We start from the raw sequence: 26,088 nt of genomic DNA, 5'->3' as shown, positions 1-26,088 counted from the left end.
CCGTCCTCCGCCCTGGAGTCAGGGCCCCGTCAACTCCGGCCGGGTCTGCTCCCGGGCCCACGAACTGGTCCCTCCCGGAGCCCGCGGGGCCGCCGTGCCCGGGAGGGGAAGAGAGTGGAGGGGAGAGAGGACTGGTAGAAGGCGGCTGCTTAGGGGACCCCAGGGCAGGACCGCGCGAGGTGGCGCAACGCTCAGGGCTGTCTGCCCCGTGAGGTGTCCCTGTTCTAGCCCAGGGGCCCCTGGCACATCCCTGAAATGCATCCTTCTGTGCAGAGCAAAGCTTGTGAGGAGATCCTGGGAAACACGTTAGACCTATGAAAATTCACCCCTTCGGGGACCCTGAGCCCACCTAATCACCCCATCAGGCCCCCAGGGAATGGGAAGGAGGCTCGCTTTGCAGGCTTGGGGCTGCCACCTGGGAGTGGTGTCAACCAAGGGGCTGGTCCCAAAGAGGCAGAAACCTGGGACAGAGACAGGACCCAAACAGGGTCAGCCCTCCTTTCCTGAGACTAATGTTCGATCTGAGGTCCTGGCCTAGAGGCTTGGTATGAGCCCCCATGCCTGCCCCAAGCTGAGGCAGGACCCCCTCTTCAGTTACCACCACTCCCTTCCCTAGTCTTTTCTTCCGAGAGAAGGTAAAGAGAAACTGATATTGTATTAGTGAAAGTTGTAGACCGTGTAACTTGCTAACTCATTTTTACTGTGTAGGCCAACTGGATTTTAATTTCAAAAAAAAGGAAAATACCTTTTCGTTTTTCTGGGTGGGTGGTGTGTGTTCTCTCTCTTCTAATTTCTTTGGTGATTTTTCAAAAGCCGACTTCTTGAGAGATGTAGCAAATGATTGAAGAATCAAATAACAAGATAAATGACTCATTTATGGTAAAGAGCGCGAGCCTACCATAATCTGGTTTCAGAATTTCCCGAGACTGCTGACTGCTCAAGTAATGGGCATTTATGCGTGGCAAAAAATGTTCAACAGAATTGCAGAGCTGGCAGGGAGGGTCTGAAATTTTGTTTCTATTTGAGGATGCTTTCTAGATGCATGCTTTCCAAGCTATGAGAGGGATCTATGGTGAACACTGAGGCCACAGGGAGTCCTACTGGAGCCTGAGGCAAAAAAGAAAAATGTAAACCCCTGTATACGTTTATCAGAATAACCTCTCATATTCTGAACTGAGTGGAAAGATCAATAAAACCTCTACAATCACAAAGTTGCCCAATGTGTCCACACCCCATTGTCAACCCTCCTAAGCCCACGTGGCAGGGGACAGCCCAGCTAGCTACCGGGAACTTTGGGCTGGTTAGAAGCAAGTGTCCGTGGCACAATAGTGCAAGATCATAAAACAACCAAGCACCACTTACCTGACCTTAAACTTTTGATATTTTGCTCACTGTGGATTTTTTGCATATATTTTTTTAAATAACTTTAAAAAAAAACATGGTTTGTCTTGATTAATGAGTTTTTTGGCAGAAAGCTACTCCTTGCTCATATGGAGGTCCGAACCACCTGATGCCCCATTTCCAGTTTAGTGCCCTCTAGAGGCTGCCAACCCAGGCAGAGGCCTCGCTCAGGTTCCCCAATGTAGCCCTGTTCTAGTCCTCGTCCCCAACCGAACCAGCCACCTCTGGAATGGTTCCTGGCAGCCCAGTCTCTGCTGCAGGACTGGACACCCCCGCTCAGTGACCTTGCAACTTTTTAACAAACATGCACCCTCCGCTCCAGCATCGGTTGTAACCACGAGTTTTCAGTCTATCACAACCCAGACTCTTCCAACTAGGTGAGAATTCAGTGCTGGAAAGAGGGTGATGTCAGTAATAGCCCCAAGAAGTTGCACACCGCTGGGGCAGATGAGGGAGGCACAGGGTGGAGGGGCCGAGGCAGGGGCTCAGGATCCTCCTGGCAGGAAGGTGGTCTTCGGAGATAGGAGGAAGCAAAGCTGCGGACACTCACGTGTATTTCATGAGACTCAGACTGTGGGCCACTGAGGCCTTCAGCTGATCTGCTCCCAGAGTGAGGAGAGGGAAGGGGCACAGAGTTGTCCCACATAAACCTCCATCCAGAACAACGGGGTTGTTGCCAATACTCACGTGACCCAAGACCCCTGCAGGACAGGGAGGCAGCCAGGGAGGAGCTGGAGAGCTCCCCGTATCTTCCTCCATCATTTGCCTGCAGGAAGACTCAAGTTCAAGCCCTCTCTTATCCAACTGGTTGCCAAGTTGAATGGTCATTGTCTTTCTTAATTTCAAATAGTTAGAAATTACTTGGGTATCAAAGGCTAAAAGTGACTTTGGCAAGTAAAGCCAAAGCAGAAGGGGAAACCCTTTTTTGTCCAAACTTCACTGTAGACTAGATACTTCTCACTCTGCAGTCTACACTTTCCCCTTGGGCCCCACTCCGTTCATGGTCACATCATTTACTGAGTCAATAATCCCTACCCCAATCTCCCAACACCAATCCATCACTAAATCTGGATAGCTAATCCCTACCATGTATCTCAAATCTGCCCCTTCTCTCCATCACCGCGGCACCTTCCTGGCCCCAGCCATCATCTATTTCCTCTCTTGTAGATCTCTGCAGAAGCCTCCTACAAGCTCCCCTGCATCCTAATCAGCACCTCACATTTTCAAAGTGCAAAATCGATCATGTCCCCTGTGGAAAATACTCCAGAACAGAACTCAAAGTTCTTAACCTGAGCTTCATGATCCTGTGGGACTAGCTCTGTCCATCATCCTCTCCAAGCAACCCCACCTGCCCCCAGTTCATCCTGGCCTTAGAACATCTCCACTCTCCCCAGAGCGAATTTCTACTCTTCCCTCCTTCTGCCGGGAGGACAGCCAGGCGGCAGAGCGGAGAGCATTTGGAGAGCTGCGCTCAGCCCCATGAGCAGCCCCTCCAGCATGTGGACATACTGACTGACCGCCTAGGCTTCAGGCCCCCCTTGGGGAGAAGCACTCAAACCCCCAGGCCAGCTAAATCACTCAAGTGATGAGAAGACAGTTGGGTCTGCATTTTGAGCCAAACTCTCCTTAAACAGAACCTGTCCTTGGGCACTTTCCAAGACCCCTTTCTGGGACCCCAGGGGAGCCTCACAGGTCAGTGTCTCCTAAATGGCTATTTCGCTCCCATATACATTAGAATCCATGTTTCTCAAATGGCATTTTGAGAACTCAGCCATTTCGGTAGAAAGTAGCGTGAAAACCCATGTCTGAGGGATTTCTGAATGGTACGACTTTTGGAATAGGATGACAGGAGGACAGGAAAAGAGGTAAGAGCAAAAAAATAGCTTTAAAGAAAGGGAGTTACATGGTTTATTTGAATTTAAAATACTAAAAATATCAGGAGTACCTGGGGGGCTCCGTCCGTTAAGCGTCTGACTCTTGATCTCGCCGCAGCTCTTGATCTCCAGGTTTTGAGTTTGGGCCCTGCGTTGGTCTCCATGCTGGGCATGGAGCCTACTTAAAAAAGAAAACACTAAAATTATCAAAAGCACAGTAAAATACCACTTTCCATACATTAAAATGACTATAGTTCAAAAAGGGAAAGGGGCACCTGAGTGGCTCAGTTGGTTAAGTATCTGCCTACAGCTCAGGTCATGATCCTGCAGTCCCGGTGATCAGGGATCGAGCCCAGCACTGGGCTCCCTGCTCAGCAGGGAGTCTGCTTCTCCCTCTCTTTCTCTGCCCCTCCCCCTGCTTATGCGCTCTCTCTCTCTCTCTCTCTCTCTCTCTCTCTTGCTTGCTCATGCTCTCTCTCTAGTAAATACATTTTTTAAAAGGGAGAAAGAAAGAACATAACAAGAATTGGCGAGAATGTGGAAAAGTTAGAACACTTGCACACCGCCAATGGGGACGTACGATGGTGCATCTCCTTGGAAAACAGGTGGGCCGTTTCCCAAAAGCTTCAACATAGAGCAGCCACGGGACCCAGCAATCTATCCCCCAAAGAATGGAAAGCAGGAGCCTCAGGGGGTCCTTATACATGTTTATAGCAGTGATAACACACGATAACCACAGGGCTGGAAGCCACGCGGGCGTGGACTGGATAAACAAGACGTGGAGAATCCACACAATGGAATATTCCTCTGCCCTAAAAAGGAAGGACATTCTTTTCTTTCTTTTTTTTTATTTTAAGATTTTATTTATTTATTTGACAGACAGAGATCACAAGCAGGCAGAGAAGCAGGCAGAGGGAGAGGAGGAAGCAGGCTCCCCACTGAGCAGAGAGCCCAATGCGGGGCTCGATCCCAGGACCCCGGGATCATGACCCGAGCCAAAGGCAGAGGCTTTTAACCCACTGAGCCACCCAGGCACCGCAAAGAAGGACATTCTGACACATGCTACAGCACGACTGAACCATGCCAGACGCAAAAGGACCAATAGACAGCATAATTCCACCAATAGGAAGGACGTGGAGGAGTCAAATTCATAGAGACAGCAAGTAGACTGGTAGTTGCCAGGGGCTGGGGGGGAGGAAATAATGGGAAGTTCGTGTTGAAGGGGTACAAGTGTCTCAGCTTCAGGGGAAGGTTGAACAACCACGTGCATATACCTATGTCACTGACCCACACAATGTGGTTAAAGTGGTTAAAATGGTAAATTTTGTGTTATATATATACATATATATATATATACTTTTTTTTTTTTACCATAGCAAAAAAAATCACTAAAAATAAACTGGCAGAAGAAAAGTCAGGTTTGTGACCACTTTTCCACCTACGCTTCATGGGGGTGCGGCAGCTGGTCTGGGTCCTGTTTTCGATCAAGTGTGGCTTCCTGGTGCCAGGTGCCCCCCTAGAGCCTTGGTCAGCCAGAGGATGCTGAGGGAAAAACAAAGCTAGGGTCTGAGTGCCCATCCCACCCTGCAGGGTCCCCAGGCACCAGCCCCAGCCTGCCTGCTGACCCGGCCCCCACCATACCTGCAGATGTGTCCCTGGGGCTGGGCTGGGCATGGCCTCAGACACTCTCCAAGGCAGTGCTGATTCTTATGACTTTAATAGACCAGCAGCAGTAAAACCATTTCACCTTCGGCATTGAGCAGTAATTTAAAAATTATAGGCCTGGAACAGTGATGGTAAGTATGTCGTAAAAGCACCACTCCAAAAAAAAAAAAAAAAAAAGAGGAAGACTTTTATTGCAATAAAAATGTTAGCACCAGGTCACCCTCGGTTTACATAACCCTCTCCACAGTAATTTTGGATGATGAGTGCAGTTCCAATTTTCAATCAAAAGCTCCCCTCGGCCTTGCTGAGCACTCAGAAGTGCCCCGAAACAATAATCATTTGTGTATTGATTTGGGGGAGAATCAATCCAATTCAGTCCACCTCACTGAATTATTAATGGAGCAAAGCACATCAGAGCCCTGAGGAGGGTAACGGATGAGGTCCGTTCTTTAACCCTGTGGCTGCCAGAGGATACACGTGACAGGTTGCAAGTGTCTGAGTCCAGAGGGACCCCCAAGGCTGCCGGGATGGATTAGGAAAACCAATGGGACAAGCCCTCACACCCCCAGGCGTGGGTCCAAGTGGGGTAGAGAGGAGGCCAAGCTCACTTCCATCCTCCAGGTGAGGGCCCTCGTCCCTGTTAGAGCTCCTAGGACCCCCCCCCAACCTCGGGGGACACAAGACAACTAGTGCAGTGCTCCCCACTCACCAGGGCTCGGAAGAGCCCTCCTCCACATGGTGGGCAGCAAACCTTTATTATGGACTTAACGGTTGTATTTCAATCAGCTCATTCTACCCTATGTAAGCCTTTCTACCTCAAAAGGAAATTCTGTGTCATCACCTTGAAAGCAGATCCAGACTCTTGCTGTAAATAGAGAACCAGAAATAGAAGCGGGATCCTAACAAAACATTGCACACTTTCTTGCCTGCATCCCTGTCTGTCTGTCCGTTTCTATCTGTCTGTCTGTCTGTCTCTGTATATGTGTGTTAATCTCCACCAAGGAGATTTAAGAAGTAGTCGGGAGCATTCAAGGCACAGCTAGCATTAAAACTGAGAATTTCTCCTCTGTCAAATGAGAAAAACTAGAGGAGAATTGAAGATCAGATAATGTCCTTGTATTGTGGTTTAGAGGTATTTTCTGCAAGATGTGACAGTCTCGACCCAGATCATTCAGGTCCCACTGAAAGTCGCCTCAACCATCCCACAAGCAGGAAAATAGGCCTGATTAGGCACAGACACTGGAACTGACCAGCAGAGGATTCATTCTGGCTTCTCAGCTCACTCTCCAATGCGACAGGCTTCTGAATTTTTATGAGCCTTGGCTTCCTTACCTTTTAATAGGGGCACGATAGGACCTACCTCACTAGGTCACGGTAAGAACTGAAAGTGTTAATACCTGCAAGGCACTTACAGTGGTGCCTGGCTCAGAAGTAAACATGAGCCATTATCCGAATGCCCCCCTCTGGGAAAACTCCTATTCAGTCTTCAGAACCCAAGCCAGTCATCTCTCTGCCTTCCCCATCTCACTGCTCCTTCTCTACTTTGAATAGGCTTCTGGGGCTGCATACATCATCCTCTTGTAAGTTACAGGCTCATTTTCATGGCCTTCTGTGTCCTTCAGCCATCAACTCCTTCCTAGAGGTGTTAGTATGCCCTCTATATCCCCGTCATCCAAGGCAGCTCTGCTCACACCTAGTGGGAGATGGTCAGCAAGTGTTTACCTACATCAGTTGAAGCAGACTATCGCGTGGCTCTGGCTGTGTCCAGAAATACCGTTCTTTCACCCTGCCTCTCGTGGGAAAGAAGTCCCACCAGCGTCCCTGAGAATCAGGCGACACTGCCAGTGAACCCCACCCCACCCCATTCTCCCTCACTTGACTCAGCCAGAGCTCAGTTCTCATAGATCTTCTTCTTCATTGTTATGCTTTTACTACATACGATGTACCCATGGCCAATGGATCATAAGGCTTTGTGTGCTTTAAACTTGGATGTAAGGGGCAACATACATTCATCCAGGAGCCATGAAAATGCATGACTCCCAGTCACACTCCCATGCCACTCCCAGCACGCTGCTGAGCATGGCAGGGGTTCAAATGTCAGCCCACTGCTTCAAGACTTGGGACCCAGCTAACGGCTGGCTGACAGCTCAGCCAAACCTTTCTTGAAATGTGCCGCGGTGGGAACCTCTTCCTACCTGCTCCTCCTCTTGGGCCGGGGTCATGCCCACATCAGACCGGGCGGCTATCCCTCCTTTATTGTTCAGGCATTTTCCCCCAGGAAACATCTTACAGATCTAATCCCATTTTAGTGTCTGATTCTCAAAGAATCCAAACACACGATTCCTTTTAACATTTTCATTATTACTCGACTACACAGAATGCCACCACCTGTGTATGCAGTATATCCTGAGGACATTCACACTGTTTCAGTGTTTTGCTATTGCTAGGAATGCTGGTACCATGTGATGGTGTCTGAGCCATGGAGATGCACAAATGGGCTTTTCCTCTTAGGCTGGTGTCAGGGGATTTGTGGTCCACAATGGCCCTCACGGATCCCAGACTCCTGGGAGTCACGCTGTTGTGGCCACCTCTCCCCTTGAGCATGGGCTGTGGCTAGAGATTCTTGTCTACGAGTAGCAAAAGTGATGGATGTCACTTTCAAGTTTAGGTTCCAAAAAATCATGGCCTCCTCCTTGAGCTTCTCTCTCCCACCACCTCTCACCCAGGCACTTGCTCACTCTACAGGAAGCCATGCTGTGAGCTGTCCCATGGACTGGCACATGTGGCAAGGAAGAGGGAGGTCCCCAGCCAAAGCCACCGAAAACTGAATCTCCCCAACAGCCAGTGCGTGAGCTGGGAAGACGATCATCCCCCAGTGGAGCCTTCGGATGAAACTGCAGCCCCTTGATTGCAACCTCCGGAGAGATTTTGAAACAGAGGCACCCAGAAAAGCAGTTTCTTGACCCACAGAAACTCTGAAAGCTAAAAATATATCAGTTTTGGAGCCATAAAGCTTTGTAGTAATTTGTCATGCAGGAGTATGTAACTAATACCAAATCTAAATGTATTCATAAGCATCTGCCCAACACTCCAGAATTGCTCCTAGGCTCTTGCCTGTGATGAGCTATGGCCACAGTCCTCTTACAATTTCAGGTTCATTTCATCCTCACTCAGCCTCAGAGGCTTCTGGTACAGCACCATCACCATGCTGGACACACCTGTCAAGATCTTAACTCCATTGGTGCTCGCCCTCCCTCCCTCTCTTTCTTTTCTTTCTTTTCTTCCTTCCTCCCTTTTCTTTCTTTCTTTCTTCTTTCTATCTTTCCTCCTTCCTTCCTTCCTTCTTCCCTTTCCTTTCTTTCTTCCTGTCTCCATTGATTTTCTTTCTTTCTTTCTTTTTCTTTCTTCCTTCCTTCCTCCCTTTTCTCTCTTCCTTCCTCCTCCTTTCTTTCTTTCTTTCTTTCTTCCCTTTATCCTCCAAATATCTTTGAACCTTCCTCATGCACCAGGCAATGTTTTAGGCAGTTCCTCTCTTCCACAGCAATGGAGGAGAGATCCAGAACCCTGCTTGAGGACGGCTATGGGATGAATGGTGTCCTCTCCAAAATTGTATGTTGAAGCCCTAAACCCCAAACTCAGAATGTGACTATATTTGGACCTAGGGTCTTTAAAGAGGTTTAAATTAATTCCCACTGAAACCATTGTGTTGGGTCCTAATCCAATGTGATTTGTGCCCCTCTAAGAAGAAATTTGGACAGAGATGTGTGAGCCCATAGACAAAAGGGCCACTTGAAGACACAGTGAGAAGATGGTCTCATGCTTCGGTTTTCTTTTGAGGCTGCTGTGCCCCTTGCTATTGCGAGAAGTCCAGAGGGCTATTGATCAACATGTTCAATCCTGCTCCCTGCAAGCACTGACATGCATGTGACCGAGGTCAACCAGTCACCCTCTCTCAGGTGCTGGTTCCAGAGCAGAGAGAGCAGGGACCGGAAGTGGGGACAGGCAGGGGGACAGCTCGCCCTTGGGACCACCCATTGGTTCTGCCGGTGCCACGCTGGTGGTGCCAAGCCGGTGGCTGGGAGTTTTATGAACTGCCCCCCAAATGTCCTCCTCTCCCCAGCAAATTCCCCCAGTGGCTAGGACAGGGAGTGGTGCCCACGTGGGTAAAGGTTGTCTCCAAAGGCTGAGACTGAAGTTCTCCTGGGCCATGTGTCAGGACCCATGCCCGAGTCTGTCCCCTCAGCCACTCTCACGTAGAAGTTTGGGGAGGGCATAGAAAGGGAAGGGGGAGCAAGAATTAGATATCTGCGTTGCGGGGTGAGTTTGACAAACAGAAACACCCGAGGGAAGGTGTGGAGGCAGGATCCAAGACAACAACGAAAAATATATAAACAAAAAATACAGCCATTCGATGAATTCACAGCTCACGGGGTGGCCAGGAGAGGCTCACAGAATATAGACGTAATAGAGGCTTGTTGTAAAGAAAACAAACAAAAACTAACCACACAGACAATAACACTGTTATTTTGGCAAATATCCTTTCACCTACCTACAAAAAATTTCAGGGTGGCTCAGTTGGTTAAGCAACCAAGTCTTGATTTCGGCTCACGTCATAATGTCAGGGTCCTGGGATCGAGCCCCGCCTCGGGCTCTCTGCTCAGTGGGAGTCCACTTCTCTCCTCCTCCCTCTTCCTCTGACCCTCCCCCACTCACACACGGGTGCTCTGTCTCTCTCTGTCTCTCTAAAATAAATAAATTTTTAAAAAGATTTTATTTATTTATTTGCCAGAGAGAGAGGGCATGCACACAGGCAGGCAGAGCGGCAGGCAGAGGCAGAGAGAGAAGCAGGGCCCCGCTGAGCAAGGAGCCCAATGTGATACTCGATCCCAGGACCCTAGGATCATGACCTGAGCCGAAGGCAGCGTCTCAATAAAAAAATTTTTTAAAGATTTTATTTATTTATTTGACAGAGATCACAAGTAGGCAGAGAGGCAGGCAGAGAAAGAGGGGGGAAGTAGGCTCCCTGCCGAGCAGGGAGCAACACGGGGCTCGATCCCAGGACCCCAGGATCATAACCCCAGCCGCAGGCAGAGGCTTTAGCCCACTGAGCCACCCAGGCGCCCCCCCCAATAAAATTTTTTAATTGTGGTAAAATCTACATAATATAAGTTTACCATTTTAGCCATCTGTAAACATCAGAGGCATTAGGTACATTCACATCGTTGCGCAGCCGTGACCTCCCACCACCTCTAGTACTTTTCTTCTTTGCCCCAACCTGAAACCCTGCACCCATGAAATGAAAACTCTGCTTCCCACTTCCCCCCAGGCCCTGGAAACCATCATTTTACCTTCTGTCTCTATGAATTTGACTCCTTCAGATGCCTCGTGCAAATGGAATTTGTCATTCCGTGCCTGGCCAGGCTACTTTTCTAAATGCACGTACAGATCACTTGACGGAAGTGGAGTCACAGAGAAGCACAGTTTTGGAACTGTTTTTGCTTGGCAGTACCATGATGGCCGCTGCCACATTCGCATACAGAGCTCTGCCCCCTCATTCTTGGTGCCTGCCCCACACTCCGCAGAGAGCCCTCCGTGTCATTTGTCCAAACCTTCCCTGCTGATGGACATTAGGTTGTTTCTAGTCTCTTTCCCAAGCCATCTCAGTAAAAGACCTCAGTCTTCATCCCTACAAAGGGACCAGTCAGGTCTTTGAAATAAATGCCCACAGTGATAGTTTCTGAGCCAAAGGGAGCAGTTGAAACACGGATGCCCATTGCCAGTGTACCTAGAAAGCAGAATATAAAAATGCTCATTTTCTCAGCATCTCTGGGAGTTACCATCAGCCTTTATATAACATTTTCTCGTTTGGCTGGAGGAAAAAAAAAATCTCACTGCTTCAATTTGCTTCTATTCAACTGAACATCTATTCATATGTTTTCTTGGCCATTTGCCTTTCTTCCTCTGTGAATTGCCTATTTCTACTTTTTACAACTTTTTCAAGGAGAAAAAAAAATATTCAGAAATAGAGAGGTATGTGTGCTACCTCCAGACCAAGACCAAGTAAAATTGTGCCTCCTAAAGCCTCTCATGAGGGCACATTTGTCAACAGAATGAACGTGCCCTGAAATTCCTCCTTTAGCTGGTTTCCGGGGCATTTTATTTGTTCAATATGTGAATCATTAGCATCACAGCAGCTGAAATCATCAGAGCCAAGAAGCTTAAATGTTTCCTTCCAGCTCCTAAATCTCAGATAACAAAGAAAAAAAGGCAAGTTATCTAGCACTGGAAATACAAATTTACATTTTCTCAGGTAGCTGAGGCCAAGTGCAACTTCACATCATGTGGGCACCTCGTGAGCTGTGTGCAGAGAGGAAGTCACTGAGATCCTTGGGTGCGCTTTCTTCCACTTGAATCCCTCTACTGTTAACAAAGGAAATTGTGTAAAACACAACTGAGGCATGTGGGTGTTGTGTTTTTTGTTTTTTGTTTTTCAGAGAATGAGCATCAGAAATGCCCATCGCAAAAGTTCATTCAAATATTTATTTAGATAACATTCTATGTCACTTAGAAAATGAAGAGATAATGCTTTTTACATTTTCCTTTGTTTTGTTTTTTTTTTTAATTTTTATAAAGAGGAGAAAACAAGCCCAGTTTTCCTAATTTTGTTGGCAAGAGCCGAAGTCTCACTGGATTCCATCTAAAGTGCGGCTGCAGGTAGCCGTGTTTGAAGTAGTCAAGTGTAGGAGGCAGAGAGAACACGGACACACTCAGAAGCACCACCGTGAAGTCAGTGTTCTGTCAAATCTAATTCCAACAATCACAACAATGACAGTAACAGTAATATTGTTCTCAAGGGAGTTGGCATGCCTTCAAGGCAACAGGTGCCTTTTCTGCTCCAAGGTAGGCAAAAATCCCAAGTCATTATCCCCATTGTCATTGTCAGTCTTTTTTTTTTTTTAAAGATTTTATTTATTTATTTGACAGAGAGAGAGCACAAGCAGGTAGAGCAGCAGGCAGGGGGAGAGGGAGAAGCAGGCTCTCCATGGAGGAGAAAGCCTGATGTGGGACTCGATCCCAGGAACCTGGGATCATGACCTGAGCCGAAGGCAGACACCCAACCGACTGAGCCACCCAGGAGCCCCATTGTCACTCTTTGATACGTCTCAGCCCCAAATTCAGATCCTCTCAAGGCACGTCTTGGTGTCCTTCCTTACAACAGCCTTGTCCTGGATGCCCTTGGAGCACCTTCCCTGTGCAAGATCCCTGCAGGCAGGAAGTCAGAAAGGCTTTTCTTCACTTTCTGAAAGATAAAAGTGAGGAGCACTGGGGTGTGGCTTGGTCACAGCTGCCCAGCACTTAGACTAAAAAGGAAGGAAAGTAGCAGGTGATGTAAAAAACTCCCCTCTCTAGAAGAAAACAGGACGGTTTCTAAGGACATTCATTTGAGCATTAGAATACTTTCAGCGGCAAGTCACAGAAACCCAACTCAACTCTTCCTCGGGGACTCTGGCCTGGGGTGTGTCCCAAAGCCTAACACGGGAATGTATGAGAAACCTGGCAGCAAACCGTGGGCTTTGGGTCTCTCGTCCCAGCCTCTCTCCCTGTGCCTGAGCTCACAGCACCCACATTACAGACGCTCAAGTTCCAAATACTATGGAAGGGCTCTGATTGGCCCAACCTGGCTAGCTGCTCTACCATATAGGTCATCCTGGGTCAGGTTCCAGCTGTGGGCAAGGGCTAGCATTGTCTGGTCTTGAAGTCCTGGGAATTGGCATCAAGCAGGAGCCATTCCTTGATTTCCCTGCAGTGTGTCCTACAACTTGCCATGAACCTCTGAAACGAAAGTTTTTGGTGTGAACCCAGATTTTCAATTCACCTGGGTAAGACTGGCAGGCTGTTTGGTAAATGTATGTTTAACTTTGTAAGAAGCTACCAGAGCTCACTGAAGAAGAAATGGATAAAGTAAATAGTGTTGTATCTATCAACGACATTGAATTTTTAAGGGAAACTTTCCAACAAAGAAAGCTTCATGCCCAGATGGTTTTGTTGGTGAATTCTACTAAACAATTAAAGAAGAAGTCTTATCAATCCTACACAACCTTTTCAGGAGCATAAAATAGGAAGGAAACTTCCCAGCTCACAGTATGAGACCAGATTTTTCCTGATACCAAAACCAGAGAAAGACTTGACAAGAAAAGAAATATGTCATACACAGATGCAAGATTCCTCAGCAAAACAGTAGCAAACTGTCCAGAAATATATTAAAGCGATACTATGTCACAACTAAATGGAGTTTATCTCAGGATTGCAAGGCAGGTTCAACACTGGAAAATCAGTCCGTGTGATTTGTCAAAAATCCATAGATCTTTATACCACAAAGAGTAAATTTTACTGTGTGCAAATTTTTAGAAATCACCCATAATGTCAGGGGAGTCCAAGATGAGACGCACACAGTGACAAATGAACCTGTTTACAAACGGATGGCGTAAGCACACCCAACCTGGTAAGAAAGGGAGGAGGTAAGATGGTGTTTTGACCAGATTCTCTAAGGAGAAAGAAAAAAAGAACTACACATAAACTTGTGTTTCAGTTGGTAAATTTGTTTCTCAAACAGATACAGGCTATGAATTCCAAAGCTATTTTACATGTACAGTAGAGTTGAACAAATAAGTAGATATTTGGAGATGATATTGGAGATTAAAAAGAGGTTTTTAAATGACTGAGAAAGAAGTTACCAAGAAAAATCAATGGGGGGGGGGAGGGGATGCCAGAATGAACACCATGGTGCTGGATTGGAGTCAGAAATATCAATATGAACCCACTTGTTGAAGTACGCACACAGACAGAAATAGAGATACATGTATTTGCACGTTTAGATTACATAGCTAGAAGTTCCTAACTCAGGGATCCTGGGTGGCTCAGTTGGTTACGAGTCTGCCTTTGGCTCAGGTCATGATCCCAGGGTCCTGGGATCGAGCCCCACCCTGGGCTCCCTGCTCAGCAGAGAGTCTGCTTCCCCCTCTCCCTCTGCTTGTGCTAGCTCTCTCTCTCTCTCTCTCTCTCTCTCTTCCTCCACCCCCAACAAATAAATAAATAGCATCTCGAAAAACTAAAAACACAAATAGAAACCAGTACACACTTATTAGAACACTAAAATAAAAACATTGACGATACCAAATGCTGGTGAAGTTGCAGGGCAACTTGAGTTCTCAAAACTGTCGATGTGGCATTATGGAAAAAAGTGTGCGGTTTCTCATAAAGGTAAACATACCCTTACCCTATGATTCAGCCATCCCACTTGTAAGTATTTACCTTGGAGAAATGAAAACTTAGGTATACACATATCTGTATTTGAATATTTATAACATTTTATTCATAATGACCCCAAACTGGAAATAACCCACATCTTCTTCAATAAAATCAACTGTGGTACAGAACAAAATGTCAGAACAAAATGGAATATTACCCAGCAGAAAACAAGGAACAAACTATCAATACATAATAACATGGCTGAATCTCAACATGGAGGAAAGAAACCAGACTCAAAAGGGTACGTACTGTATGCGTCCATTTATACAACACACTCTGACAGAAAAACTGCGATGGACAGTAGATGAATGGTTTCCAGAAGCTGGGATTTGTGGAGGGGTTAACTCCTAAGGGGTTACAAGGGATTTTGGAGGCTGATGAAACTGTTCTTTATCATGATGGAGGTGGTTATATGACTTTGTGCATTTGTCAAAACTCAAAACTACACACACACAAAAAGTGAAGTTTACTATATGTAAACTATTTTTAATTAAATTTTAAAATTTGTCCAGTATATATAAAGCCAAAGCCCTCTTGACACCTCATCCCAGTCTCTTCCCTACCTTTCCAGAAGTAACCATTAAAATGAAATTAACATAGGTGGTGGTTGTTGTTTTTTTACATACTTACATGTATACGCATCGATAATATACTATTTGTGGTTTTTTTAAAGCATAATGAACACGATCACATTGTATATATCCTTCTTCCTCTAGTTTCTTCCCTCAGTAGTTGAGGGGATTTTCAAGGGTCCCTTCGGAGCTCTCTGAAGCCAATGGGGGAGCAGAGGCTGAGGAGGACACTGTGAGCTCCATCCATCCTCCCTCCTTCCTCTGGGCCTTCAACACCTTGGGGGGTTCAGCCCAGGGGGCAGGGGGAGCTGGCCAGCCACACCTCAGGGACCTGCCTGTGCGGCCTGTGCCAATCACCGCACCTTCCCCTGGTCTCCGAGAACACATTCAAGGAAGACCTGAGGCCCCACCCTGCTCTCAAGATGCAGCCCAAGATTTCAGAGCCGTGGAAAACTCTCCACCCTGAGTTACTGGGGCAGTGGGCTGTCAGTCTGGAGCCACCAGCAGCCCGTTGCCCCCTGACACGGAGCCAACCGCAATGGAAGCAACCCTCAAGGGTTGGAGAATGAGTTCATGGGTCCTGAAAACATTGCTGGAGACCATGAAGCCACCAGCAGGAAGCCAGCACCACCTTTGGACTTCCCAGTGTCAGGAGCCAGTGAAGGGCTCGTTTTCTTCAGCTGGAGGAATCCTGAGGAACACGCATCCCATGCACCAACCGCAGAGCCCGAAACCAAGCTTTGGCTCCTGGTCACCTGTCCCCTACCCCCACCCCTCCCACCCTGCCCAAGAAGAGCCTGGTTTTAAGCCCTTCTCCCTCCCCTTGGATTGGACCGGCCTCCAAAGCCACTGATGGCAATGCAATGATGTTAAATAGTCAGTTATTCCCTCAAGCAAAAATGGTGCTTTATGAAAATTGTGGCCGTGTCCTCTAACAACGCAGGCACAAGTACTGCTTCTCGAAAACAACTCCTGTACCTCAGGACTCCCACAGACATGCTTTCTGCCTACGTCCCATTTCCTCACACAGAGGATTAAAAAGTTGTGTGCTTGAGTATCTAGAGTTAATAAAACTAATAATGTTTACTGCTTCATAAAAGACATTCTTAAGGGAAACTGGCTTTTTCTTTTTCCCACAAAAGTGCTGGTGAAGAAAAAACACAGTGACAACTGGGGCCCTTTGGTGCCCCTGCCTTGATTCCTGCTAAGGTGCGAGCAATTTTCCTCACCATTGCTTTTGCACACCAGGGCGAATGTCAACATAGTAAAAAAGGCAACAAACATCTGTGTATCGTTATGAAAATCGATTTGACCACCTGAAAGGGTCTTAGGTGCTCTTACGGACATTTTGAGAAGTGCTGCATTACGCTATTTAAAAATATGGACTAGTTGTCCAAAAACCTCAAATTATGTAATCCAATCAAGATAATAGGATCCATTTTTTAAAAGTCACGTGTCCACAAATGCCTACCATGTTTCAAACACCATTCTGTGCTGGGGGTACGGAGGTCAATATAGGCATATGTGGGGGTACCTGGGTGGCTCAGTTGGTTAAGCAACTGCCTTCGTTCGGCTCAGGTCATGATCCTGGAGTCCCAGGATCGAGTCCCACATCAGGCTCCCTGCTCAGCGGGTAGTCTGCTTCTCCCTCTGACCTCTCCCCTCTCATGGTCTCTCTCTCTCTCTCAAAAATAAATAAATAAAATAAAATAAAAATATATATATATAGGCATATGTGGCTCCCTACGCCTTAGGGCTTAATTTTATTTGAGGAGACAGACAATAGACAAAAAAGACAAGTTTAGACTATGAAAAGGCTATTAAAGGACATAGTCAGTACAATGTACTGGAGGCTGGCCTGGGGAAGTCCTTGTCTCCCCCAGGAGAATGGCCAGGGGAGGTTTCCCAAGGCATACCCTTAAAGAAGGCTAGAAAATGAGAAAGACCCATACCTGCAAAGGGCCCAGGAAACAGCATTCCAAGTACAAGACACAGAAAACACAAAGGCCCTGGGACAGAAACAGCATGGCATTTTTAAAGAACAGGAGGGCTAGCGTTAACCCTGGCCCTATTTCTCTTTCCTGCCTTTGCTCACTGCCTAAGGGTGCTCGCCGAATCTGATGGGTTCAGGGTCATCAGCTGCATGCATGGCTGACGGCCACAAATGCTTTTCTTCCGCTGACCCTCCCCAGGAGCCAGCCTTACGCACCCAACCCACATCGGCCACCAAACAGGCCAGTGCTCAAAACTGACACGGCATACCTCAGGCTAGCAGTAAAGATGCGCCAAGGAAAACCATAACCCCACAGCGACTCAAGCCCTATTACCACTAAACTCACCTCTGATTGGATTGGGGACAAGGCGCCCATCCGAACTGCAACTGACCCCCCAAACAAGAGAAGAAACAGACAATAACCCCAGATGCATGGGAGAGGTAGGAAGAGAGATGCTGCTTCTGGAGGAGATGAATTTGGCTCTTAGGAACACAGGCTGATCCCGGAACTGCCATCTCTACAGCTCCTTGGGACTGTCCTGTTGCTTCTGACATGAATTTTGTTGAGTCTGACCTGCGTGTTCCTGGGTAACTGTTTAAAATTCCAATGCCTCGCTGCACCCCCAGGGACTCCAGTGCAATCGATCAGGGTCAGGCCCTGCAGCCCTGTATTTGTGCAGCAGCCAGAGCCCCGGGCCTCGGGGGTGTGCTTCCCACCTGGCCCCTGGGGATACAGACTCTGATCGCCCCGCTCAGCCCAGCAGCGCGGAACGCTTGTCCTCGCTCGCCGCGGACGCGGACGCCACCTCCCGCGGAGACCTGAGGCAAAAGACTCTGCGGCGGCAGAGGGCGGGCCGAACTGGCTTCTCAGGTTCACCTTCACACACCCAAAGTGAGAGGGGCGCGGGGTAGGGCAGTCGAGCAAAAATGTGCAGTGGTAAAAAGAGAGCCGGGACGCTCGGTTGAGGCACCGCTGGGATTCGAACCCAGGATCTCCTGTTTACTAGACAGGCGCTTTAACCAACTAAGCCACGGCGCCGCCCGCATGAATACCGCGAGAATCTATTCCCCATCACCATTTATTCCATCCACCGTGAGCGTGCGCATGCGTTCTGCCTGCAGTCGGCGCATGCGTGGTGTCCGGTTCGGCTCAAAGCCGGGGCTGGAGCGAGAGGGTCGGACGCGGAAACTCGGGAGCAAGTGGCGCGGGAGACGCCGGCGGGCTGGTCTTCCCGGTCTCTGTCGCGTCTGCCCCCAGGCGCGGAGCCCCGTGGCCAGGTGTTTGGGGGACGCCCGCGCAAAGTCGGGCCTTCTGCCCTCCAGACCAGGCGCGGGAAGCCCCCCAGCCCGTCCCGCGAGGCCGAGCCCCGGGGGTCGGGTTGGGGCTCAGACCCCGCGGTGGCTACGCCGCGCAGTGATCGCTCCGGCGCCCTGAGCCCGGGAGGCGGCGGCGCTCCGGGGCCGCGCTCGGGGTCGGCGGCCCTTCCCGCCTTGCGGGCGCCTCCAGCCGCCTGGCGAAACCGGCCCTTCCGTGGTGCTGCTTCTCCCAGGACACCGCGGGCGCCTGAGCTGGCCCTGCGGGACCGGGAGCTTCGAGAGGGCCCCCGACGCCGCCCGTGGGGAGGTTTGTGCTGCGGGAGCAAGCGGGGCCCTCCCCGCCCAGGCCTCCCGCCTTCTGCTTCTGGGTCTCCTCTCCCGGACACGGCAGCCACCTCGTCCCAACACTCGTTAGAGGGCCTGGGAGTAACGACGAAACCAAACGCGGCTGCCCGCTTTACCCAACGGCGCCTCCGGCGGGAGAGCCTCAAACACGGAAATGTTAAGTTTCTGCAAGTACGGGCGCACGGGACGGGTCCCTGGAGTATCACCTGCAGTAGCAAAACCCGAGAAGCCACGTGTGTGCCCATCAGTGGGGCACTGTTGGCACCTGCAGCCCGGCCGCGCCCCACAGCGGAGAGGGGGACGCATCTGTTCGGGGCGAGGGAGACTGCTTAGCAATGGGACTTCCCTTCCAAAGACAGCCCGGTTGCTGGGAGGGCGCAGAGTGGAGCTCTGACATGTTCATCCATCATGGGCGTGAATAAAGGAGACATCCTGAACAGCCATCCCCAGTCTGACCAGTCACCAGGGTGACGACTGAGGAGGGCAGCACCCAGCCCAGGACCTGCCCAAATAGTGACCAGCTTCTGGTGTCCCCGGGCAGAGTTCTGGGATGCCAGTCAGTTGACACGAAATAAACCAGGCCTGCAGTTAAGTTTTTAAGACAAACCAAGGGGCATTCTCCTGATTGACGGAAATCACGTGAGCCATACCAGATGGGAAAGGAAGCCCTTCCTGTCTGTTAACTGAAACCTTTGTGCCTTCCAAAGTAATTGATTTGTGGAGTGTGGGTTGCACTGTGGAAGCAGGGATAGGACTGTACATCTGCCTGGGCATTCTGGAAATGGAAAAGTCTGGGGTGGAGAGCATGAAACATTCTGTGATGGCAGTGCCCTCCATCCACCTGCCTCTGACCTTCCTGTGCCCTGAGTCGATGGCCATCTGGGAGCACTAGCCAGTGAGGTACCCACAGTGCCTTGCCTCCTCCGCAGAGGGGTCCCACATATCTTCCTATTCATTGGACCAAGCTTTCCTCAGGAGCTGTGGGTGCTGGCCTGGCTGCCTCACAGCGCAACACCAGAGTCCAGAATGTGTTCGTAAAAGGAGACAGAATGAACTCCAAGACATGAAAGCTTAGCAGTAGCAAAAGTGCTTCTAGAATTCACATGCACACTTGTTTTCTAAAGGAATCGAGATTTATTCTGCATGAAATCTAAAAACAGTGTTTGATCCCCAGGGGGGCTGTGGAGCTGAGGCCGTGCCCCTGCCCCAGTCTTACACGCTCACCGGGGCTGGGTCCAGCCGTACAGAAAGTTTCCTTCAGAGCCCCAAAACCTGCTTCACAGGGGACCCGTGCTCAAGTCAGTCAGCAAGCCCCGTGAGCATCAGTCATTGGCGGTCGGGCTGCACTCCTGTGACGGTGAGTCTTCCCCTCCTAATGATGATGAGGCCTCTGTTAACGAGCCTTTTGCATCCATCCGGCAGAACACACATTTGGTGACTGTTTCAGAAAAGATGTCACTTTCGTAGTTGGAGAAAGGCCTGTCGCATACTTCACACTGACGTGAAGTATTTAAAAAGAGTAAAAGCAAGTGCTGGTCACAGGGAACCAAGACATCCAGGTAGGATTCTCCCACCAGAGCCAAGCCCCCTGGCTGGGCCAAGGCAAGAGCTGCCTCTCTGCTCTGTGGTCTCTGCCCCCACAAGCGTGGACATTGCAGGCCACTGAGAGAGAATGCACACGGGCTTCTCCCTCTCTTCCCTCCGCAGATACTATGCAGGTACAACCAGCCCATCCCCTGCTATGGGAATCCTGGGGGCAGGAGTGGCAAGCCACTGGACAGCAGAGAGGATGGGGGTAGGTATCTAACCCCATCCTCTGCCCTTCCCAGAGCACAACTCTGGGGCCAAGGGGCTATCCTAACCCCCTGGCATCCCGGGGACCTAACTTACAGAACCATAAGAAGCAAGTAGGCAAGATTTCTGAACAAAGCAGTACTTTTTACTGGATGATGAAGGTGCTGAGCCTCCTCCTCCATCTCAGCCTGTTTCTGGCCACGGCGCACAGAGAATAGTGGCTACAGTGGCACAGCTCACCCGCCCTGCCTGCTTCCCACACACAAGTGAGCAACACCACAGGCCCGGCTATCAGGCCACGGGCAGGGGTCTTAGGGATGCCTCCCGCAGCAGCATCCCCCTGCAAGATGACATGCCTCTGCCCTGGCACACCAGGCCTCTGTGCTCTGCCACCTTCGTCTACTCAGGGCACTAAGGCCTTTGGGAGAGGCAGCCACATCCCACCCAGGGCAGGCCCTCTGGGAAATCTGGCTTCTGAGGTTTCTTATGTTGATTTTGAGCAAGACAAACGCAGAGGGCTCATCTTTGGAAGAGCTTCAAGTATGTCTCTTTCTTTCCTTTGTTTCGTAAGAAAAAAATTTGTTCCTTTACCTACCTTATTCTGCAGCATAATTTCCCATGGCCCAACCCCAAAATGGCAGGGCTCAGAGCAGGCAGCCCCTGGGGACCCATCCCAGGGGACAGGTGGAAGACACAGGCAAGCACTGCTCTGTAGCCAATCAACTTCTAGGGTCCAAGGGCCAACATGGCCACACAGGCCATGAGGACCAGCTGGCCACAAAGACAAGGTCCATGTTGGTCCCACCCCTCATCTCCCTGCCCTATGGATTAGCCATTTCTAGCAGCAGCTCCTGGCTGGGCCTTCTAAGAGGAGACAAGCCTAGGTGGCTTCCCCTACAGGGAAGGAGGACTCAGAGGACCCACCAGGGACTCCTCAAGCCTCTCAGGGTGCAGCCAAGTGTCTGTACTGCAAGGCCCTCATAGGGACTGGCCTCCAGCACCCAGGGATAGACTCTGTGGCCATCCCTGGCCAACACCTGTTGAAGCAGATGTGTCTACCCTACTACCACCATCCTCCACTAGAGAAAAACAGGCAGCTGAGTCCCTTCCCTGGGAAGGCACTGGGCAGTGGAGGCCTGACCAAGGGGTCTGCTGCTAAAGCTTGGGAGGCTAATGCCGTGTCCAGCTGTGTGTCCAGCCATGCCCCTCTGACTTATTTCACTCCTCAAATACTCCAGGCTCACTCCTGTCTCAGAGTCTCCACACTGGCTCTTCCCCTAAACATCTGCACAGCTCACTCCCTCACCACCTCAGGTCTTCAACAAATGTTAACCTTGTCAATGAGACCTATCCTGGCCATCCTTTCAAGTGTGACCAGCAGGAGAACCTGAGTGGCTCAGTGCGTTGAGCAGCTGACTCTTGATTTCAGCTCAGGTCATGATCTCAGCATCCTGGGATCAAGCCCCACATTCAGCTCCCTCCCCTCTCAGCAGGGAATCTGCTTGAGGATTCTCTCTCCCTCTGCCCCTCCCCCACCTGTATGTGCTCTTTCTCTCTCAAATAAATGAAGTGTCACCAGCATTCCCATCCATTCCCCTTTCCCTACATTATTTTTCTCCAAATTATTTATTGCTATGGGATGTACGACATATTTTTCTTGCTGCTTTTTTCATGGCCTCCTCTTTTAGAATATAAGTTCCCTCAGGGCAAGAATTTCAGTCCGTTTGTTCATGGTTTTATCCCCAGTTGCCCAATAAATGTTGGTTCAAAGAATAAACTCACTTGTGGAGGAAACTAAGGAAAGCCTTCGTTGAACTTAATATTACCCAGTACCAACCTGTTTCACCTTTAAGCCCAGGGCCTTTTTGTACTTGATTACCAGAGGAATTTCGTCAATTTCTTCAATATTCCATAGTCTCATGGTTTTGTCCTAAAACAAGTTAAACAGCAAACCAGCAGTCACAAGATGGGCCCCTTCAGCTGGGAGGCCCCAGGAAGGTGCACTGCATTTATGTTACAACGTGAAGAACCCCATCATGCAGAGGAGCAGAATTAGGGTGACCTGCTTCCTCCAAGACCATCCCGCCTTTCACACCATCAAGTCCTACATCCCAGCAAACCCATTCCAGGGCCCATAAGGTCCCACTTTTCAGCAATGGATGTGGAAGTTTGAGGGAAAGGACAGAATCCCCACAGTGGCCCCAAAATAGGAACTGAACGCAAAACTGTTTTTAATGACAAATGGATATGCATAGCTACATGATCCACCTTCCATAGTTGCTGTCAGTTTTCCATGGCGTGCAGTTCACCATGAGTTCCCACTCATGGTCCATCCATGACTGCAATTCACACAGCGAAACTGCATCGTAGTCACAACTGTTAATGGACTGCCTTTGATTTTACCTATGCAACTGGTGTGCTGTGTTTCAAGATCTTGCTAGCAACATTTTTAACATTGTGAATATTATGATCATGTTTTCTAAGAGTTCAAATCGTGAAGATGAGAATAATTACAAGACAAATGCCACCATGACACAGACATCACCAGAAGCAGAGGCTGAACAGCTGTGTTTAATGACAGATGGCCAGACAAATAAAACTAGATTGGGAGCAGGGGCAAGGTGATAATTAGCCAGAACATGTCATACTGCAGGATATGAGGAAAAGAATTTGGAATTGGGTATGGTGGAGAAGAGAATGTGAAAGTACATATGGACACTGAATTTCACAAGCCTGGTATGAGACGGGCAAGTTCTAAATCAGTTTTTCCATATTCCAAAAAGACACCAATGTGAAAGAAAATGAAATGTAAGCCATCCGGATTGGAAAAAAAGTAAAACTGTCTCTATTTGAACATTATGTAACTTTGCATATAGAAAATCTTAAAGAATCAACTAAAAAACTATTAGAACTAATAAATAAGTTCAGTAAGGTTGCAGGATACAAAATCAATACACAGAAATCTATTGTATTTTTATACACTTGCAATGAACAATCTAAAAGTGCAATCAGATATGCAATTCCATTTAGAATAGCATCAAAAAGAACAAAATGTTTAATAATAATTTTAACAAAGGAAGTGCAAAACTTATAGACCAAAACCAAAAAAAAAAAAAAAAATACATTGTTGAAAGAACCTTAAAGATGTAAATGAACAGAAAGTATCTCATGTTCAATGAATCAGAAAACTTAATATTGCTAAAATGAGAATAATCCACAAAATGTAATACAGATTCAACACAATCTTTATGAAAACCCTAGATGACTTCTTTGCAGAAATAAATACACTGATCTTAACATTCGTATGGGGAGCACCGTGTGGCTCAGTCATTAAGCATCTGCCTTCAGCTCAGATCATGATCTCAGGGTCCTGAGATGGAGTCCTACATTGGGCTCCCTAATCAGAAGGAAGTTTGCTTCTCTCTCTCACTCTGCCCCTGCCTGCCACTCGTACACAAGCTCTCTCTCTCCCAAATAAATAAAATCTTAAAAAAAAAAAAAACTGAAACAAAAATTGATTAGTGTTCCTAGCTAACATAATAAGACCAAAAAAGGAAAGAAAAGGTATACATAGTGGGAAAGAAGAAATAAAACTCTTTGCTCACAGATGATATGATGGTCTATGTATAAAATCTAAAAGAATCAACAAAAAATATCTTGGAATTAATAAGTGATCACACTGGGTTGCAGGATACATTGTTAACACACAAAAGTCAATTACTTTCCTATATGCCATCAATGAACAGCTGGAACTTTAAATTAAAAACACTACCATTTACACACACCCCCAAATGAAGTACTTAGGTATATATAGCAAAATATGTACAAGATCTATATGAGGAAAACTACGAAACTCTTCATGAATATGAATTTTGAATATTGTCAAGATGTCTGTTCTTCCCAACTTGACCTATGGATTCAATGCAATGCCAATCAGATGACTGACACTACCCAACTTCAAGATTTACTGTAAAGCTACAGTTACCAAGACACTGGTATTGGTGAAAGAACAGACATATCATTGGAACAGAATGGAGAGCCCAGAAATAGGCCCATATAAACATAACCCACTTAACAAATGAGCAGAGGAAATACAGTGGAAGAATTATAGTCTTTTCAACAATTGGTGTCAGAACAACAACATCCACATGCAAAAAAAAAAAAAATCTAGGCACAGACCTTACATCCTCTACAAAAATTAACACAAAATGGATCACAGACCAAAATGCAAACTTATAAAACTCCTAGAGAATAACCTAGTAAAAAAATCTAGATGACCTTGGATTTGATGATGCCTTTTAGATATAACATCAAAGACATGGTCCACGAAAGAATCAATAAGCTAAACTTCATTAAAATTTTCTGCTCTGCAAAAGACACTGAGAGATACTACCTGCAAAAGACCTATCTGATAAAGGACTATTATCAAAAATCTATAAGGAATTCTTCAAACTTAACAATAAGAAAACAAAAAACCCAGTTAAAAAATGGACCAAAGATCTTAACAGCCTCCTCACCAAAAAAGGCATACAGATGGCAGATACACATGTGAAAGATGTTCCACATGGTATGCAAATTTAATTTGCAAATCAAAGTAACAAGATACCACTAAGCACCTATTATAATGCCTGAAATTTGGAACATAATCAACAATAATGCTAATGAGGATGGGGAGCAACAGGGACTCTCATTCACTGCTGATGGGAATGCAAAAAGGTCCAGCCACCTGGTGGCTTTTGGCAAAGCTAAACATCCTCTTACCATGCAATCTAGCAATCAAACTCCTTGATATTTATCTAAGGGAATTTAAAACTTATGTCCACAAAAAAAAAACCCTCCACAAGGATGTTTATAGCAGCTTTATTCATAATTGCCAAAAGGTGCAAGCAACCAAGGTGTCTTTCAGTAGATGAATGGATAAACTGTGGTACAACCAGACAATTGGCTATTTGTACTAAAAAGAAATGAGGTATTAAGCCATGAAAAGACATAGAAGAAGACATTAAGCCATGAAAAGACATCAAATGCATATTACTAAGTGAAAGAATCAGTCTGAGAAAAGCCATATACATACACATCCAACTATATAACATTCTGGAAAAGGTAAAACTATGGAGACAGTAAAAAGATCAGTGCTTTCCGGGGGTTTGGGCAGGGAGGGATTATAGTCTGTGAGTGTAGGTTCATCAGTTATTCTAAATGTCTCACCTGGAGGGAGATACTGATAATGGGGGAGGGCCACGTATTTGTGGGAGCAGAGAGTATATGAGAAATCTCTGTACCTCCTCTCAATTTTGCTATGGACCTAAAACTGCTCTAAAAACACAGAAGAGGGGTGCCTGGGTGGCTCAGTCAGTTAAATGTCCAACTCGTGATTTTGGGTCAGGTCATGATCTCAGGGTCATGAGAGCTAGTCCTTCACCAGGCTCTGAGCTCAGTGTAGAGCCTGCTTGGAATTCTGTCTCCCTCTGCCCCTCCCCTCACTCGTGCACTCTCTGTCTCTCTCTCAAATAAATAAATATTACTCAAGCATCGAAAAGAATGAAATCATCTTATTTGCAATGACGTGGATGGAACTAGAAGTTGTTATGCTAAGTGAATAAGTCAGTCAGAGAAAGACATATCATATGATTTCACTCATACCTTGAATTTAAGAAACAAAACAGATGAACGTAGGGGAGGGGAAGGACAAATAAGATGAAATCAGAGAAGGAGATAAACTATAGGAGACTCCTAACTATAGGAAACAAACTGGGGGTTGCTGGAGGGGAGGCAGGTGGGGGGATGGGGTAACTGGGGGATGGGCATTAAGGAAGGC

The 26,088-nt window shown here is 47.7% G+C and overlaps 1 protein-coding gene across 1 annotated transcript in view; it reads right to left on the bottom strand.

Annotated features, from left to right (window-relative positions):
• Positions 1-19,798: 19,798 nt before the first annotated feature.
• WDR88 (WD repeat domain 88) overlaps positions 19,799-26,088 on the bottom strand; it is a gene marked incomplete at both ends in the record, with an annotated part of 44,444 nt that continues 38,154 nt past the window's right edge. Inside the window, 2 exon segments of the mRNA XM_080828529.1 lie at positions 19,799-19,972; positions 22,108-22,200. Of these exon segments, the coding sequence (XP_080684655.1) occupies positions 19,799-19,972; positions 22,108-22,200 (267 nt within the window).

Source organism: Martes martes (assembly GCF_963455335.1).
Source record: "Martes martes genome assembly, chromosome: 17".
NCBI classification, from domain to species: Eukaryota; Metazoa; Chordata; class Mammalia; order Carnivora; family Mustelidae; genus Martes; species Martes martes.
This window is presented reverse-complemented; position numbering and strand designations above follow the sequence as displayed.